At 37.6% G+C, this 4,098-nt stretch overlaps 1 protein-coding gene across 1 annotated transcript; it reads right to left on the reverse strand.

Moving 5' to 3' along the window:
- Positions 1 to 288: 288 nt before the first annotated feature.
- LOC139841431 (uncharacterized mitochondrial protein AtMg00810-like) lies at positions 289 to 1,038 on the reverse strand. The gene has a single exon (XM_071831650.1). The coding sequence runs from the start codon at positions 1,036 to 1,038 to the stop codon at positions 289 to 291; it is 750 nt and encodes a 249-aa protein (XP_071687751.1).
- Between the last annotated feature and the right edge of the window lie 3,060 nt (positions 1,039 to 4,098).

Consider the following 4,098-nt stretch of genomic DNA (forward strand, 5'->3'; position numbering starts at 1 on the left):
GAATAAGTCAGCCAACTGTTCATTACTTTTGATATGAGGTGTTTGAATAATTCATTCTTCTAACTTTTCTCGAGTAAAATGACAGTCAACTTCAATATGTTTTGTCCTTTCATGGAAGACGGGGTTGCTTGCAATATGAATGGCTGCTTTGTTATCACACCACAAATTCATTGGTTCGGACTGAGCAAAACCAATCTCGCTAAGAAGGTTACGAACCCAAATAAGTTCACAAGTTGTCTGGGCCATGGCTCGATACTCAGATTCCGCACTTGAACGAGATACCACATTTTATTTCTTACTTTTCCAAGATACAAGATTTCCTCCAACGAAGACACAATAACCAGTTGTAGACCGTTTAGTTGCAGGATCACCATTATAATCAGCATCAGAAAATCCCTCGATAGTGTGATGACCATGATTCTGGTATAAAAGACCACGACCAGGTGTACATTTTAAGTACTTTAAGATGTGAGTGACAGCATCCCAATGTGAGGTTCTCGGAGATGACAAGAACTGACTAACAACACTCACCGGGAAAGCAATATCAGGACGGGTGAGTGTAAGATAACTTAGCTTGCCGACAATCCTTCTATATTTTTCTAGGTTCATAAGAAGTTCTCCTTCGTCAGTTTTTAACTTTATACTAGGTATCATTGGTGTTTCACAAGTTTTTGCGTTAATCATCCCAGAATCACTGAGCACATCAAGACAATACTTTCTCTGAGATAAGAAAATACCTCTTTTATTTCGAGAGACTTCAATACCGAGAAAATATTTCAAAGGACCAAGGTCCTTCTTTTGAAATTGAGTACTTAAGAATGTTTTTAACCCGTGAATTCCTTCTTTATCACTCCCAGTAATTACAATATCATCCACATAAACAACAAGCAAGATGCACCCAAAGTTTGATGAAGCGAAGAATACAGAGTGATCATATGCACTTCTTCTTAGGCCAAAGTTTCTAACTACCGCATTGAATTTTCCGAACCAGGCACGAGAGATTGCTTTAAACCGTAAATTACTTTTCGTAATTTGCATACTTTACCAGACTCCCCCTGAGCAACAAACCCAGGTGGTTGCTCCATGTAGACTTCTTCTTGCAAATCTCCATGTAAAAATGCATTCTTCACATCAAGTTAGTGAAGTGTCCATTGATATGTAGCAGCTAAAGAAATGAATAATCTGATAGATGTGAGTTTAGCAACAGGAGAAAAGGTTTCAGAATAATCCACCCCATATGTTTGAGCATATCCCTTAGCAACTAAACGAGCTTTCAACCGTGCCAAAGAACCATCAGGATTAACCTTTACCGTGAAGACCCACTTACAACCAATTACCTTTTTAGAAACAGGTAAGTTAACTAATGCCCAAGTGCCATTATGATCGAGTGCATTCATTTCCTCAATCATAGTAGTACGCCATCCAGAATGAGCCAAAGCTTCACCAACAGTTTTCGGAATGGAGACAGAGTCTAAAGTGGCAACAAAAGCACGAGAAGAGACGGACAATTTATCATAAGAGACAAAGGAAGCAATAGGATAAGTACACTTACGTTTACCTTTTCGAAGAGCAATCGGTATATCAGAATCAGAATCGGAAGATTGAGTATCATGAATATCACTAGAAACATTACTCGGTGACTCACCGGGAGGATCTACCGACGATGACTGTGGCTCAGGAGCGGGCACTGATGTAGCACGAGGACGTCGACTGTATATATATTGAAAATGGTCAGTTTGTTCTGATGGTGTGGGATCTGGTGTGGGATCTGGCGTGGGATCTGGCGTGGGATCTGGTGTGGGATCTTGTGTGGGATTTGGTGTGGGAACTGGTGTAGGTACAACATATGCCGATAAGTCATCACTATCCTGATGATTGCGAGAGGTGGACATCGGAAAGAAAGGTAACTTTTCTTCAAATGTGACATCTCGAGAAACAACATAACGTTGAAGAGTAGGGGAAAAACATCTGTAACCTTTCTGAAGGCGAGAATATCCAAGAAACACACATTTGATGGACTTAGGATCTAATTTAGTGAGGTGAGGTTGAGTGTCCTGAACAAAACAAGTACTACCAAAAATCTTTGGCTCAATCGGAAATAAAGATTTCGTGGGAAACAAGACTGAATATGGAATATCATCATTAAGGACAGTGGATGGCATTCGATTTATAAGGAAACATGCAGTTGAAACAGCGTCAGCCCAAAATGGTTTTGGAACATTCGTTTGAAATAAAAGTGCTCGAGCTACTTCAAGAAGATGTCGATTCTTCCGTTCTGCAACCCCATTTTGGGCTGGTGTGTCAACACAAGATGACTCGTGAAGGATACCATTCTAAAGCATATATGACGAAAATGATTCAGAAAGAAATTCTTTAGCATTATCACTTCTCAAAGTTTGAACCGGAACCTGAAATTGCGTTTTTATTTCAGTAACAAATGAGCAAAAGTGAGTAAATACTTCGGAACGACTTTTCATCAAGTAAAGCCAGGTAACACGAGAATAATCATCAATGAAGGTAACAAAGTACTTAAAACTGGGTTTGGAAGTAACTGAACATGGTCCCCAAACATTAGAGTGAACCAATTCAAATAGAGCTGAAGCTCGTTTATTGACTCTGGGAGGTAAGTGGATTCGATGGTGTTTAGCAAACTGACATGACTCACAATATAGAGACGATAAATTAGAAAATTCAGGACATAATTTCTTCATACTCTGAAGAGAAGGATGTCCCAACCTACAATGCATCTCATAAGGGGATGATGGCTTAGAGCATACGAAAGAGCGTGGTATTTTAGTTTCAGGTTCAAGTATGTATAGGCCATCAGATACCCTTCCTTTACCAATAATCTTCTTTGTCGATAGATCCTGGAAGACACAACAATCAGGATAGAGTAAAGCAACACAATTCAAATCTCGAGTAATTTTGCTAACGGACAACAAATTAAATGAGAAGTTTGGTAGACTTAAAACCGATGACAACGAAATAGATGGGGTAAGATTGACTGTACCGAAACCTAGAACAGGAGAGGTAGTACCATTTGCAATTGTGACATGAGATGGTTGTGATTTAAAATCGGAGAAAAGATGATGGTTACCTGTCATGTGATCTGAAGCACCAGAATTGATGACCCATTTAGAGGCCGATGATAATAGGCATGTATTAAACTTACCTGATTCAGCTAAAGCAGCAAATGGTGTCGCGAGTTTTATGGATCCTTTCAATTGAACGTATTCTTTATATTCCTCCGCAGAGATAGTAAATGTGGAAGAACATTTCACTTGTGATGAGAGTTTATTTTCATCACCCATGATTACTTGTAATGACCATATATAAAAAGGAGCAAGTATGTACGGATATAATATAAGCTTGAAAAATAACCAAATCAAAATTCCACCAAATCCATAAACATCCGACATATCCATATCCGTATCCTTAATATGCATCAAACTGGAAGCAAAAATAGCAGCCACTAAAAAACCAATCTTTTTTTTTTCTTTCAACCAACACACCTTTTTTTCTTTTGTTTCTTTATCGTGACCAATCAAAAACAAGAGGTGTGGCCACTTAATTGTCTAACCTCTTTATTCAGAAAATTCCACCAACTTGACAAGCTTTTAAATGATTTTGTTTCCACCAGAAGATTGTCCAACCTTTTAAATGTTTCTTTATTTTCGATTTTTTTTCATCAAACTCAAACAAACAGGACTATATATATATATATATATATATATATATATATATATATATATATATATATATATATATATATATATATATATATATATATATATATATATAATATTTAGATCAAAGTTTAATCAGAAACCAACCCTTCAAACTGATGGCAGATCAAATAGCCCCAAATATACCCAAATACACAGTCGATCATCAAACTCAAAGTTATCGAATAGACCAGCAGACACCAGGAACTTGGTCAAAATTTCAAGACAAACTTACTGGAAGATAAATGACGGCGAAGTGAGTACTCACAGGGTACTCACAAACTTGAATTGCACTCTTTAGGGTGCCTTTTTCTCAATGTTATACACTTGCAGGTGTAATTTTTAACAAGTACTCACCGGGTACTTTCAGACA

The sequence above is a fragment of the Rutidosis leptorrhynchoides genome, chromosome 4 (genome assembly GCF_046630445.1).
Source record: "Rutidosis leptorrhynchoides isolate AG116_Rl617_1_P2 chromosome 4, CSIRO_AGI_Rlap_v1, whole genome shotgun sequence".
NCBI lineage: Eukaryota > Viridiplantae > Streptophyta > Magnoliopsida > Asterales > Asteraceae > Rutidosis > Rutidosis leptorrhynchoides.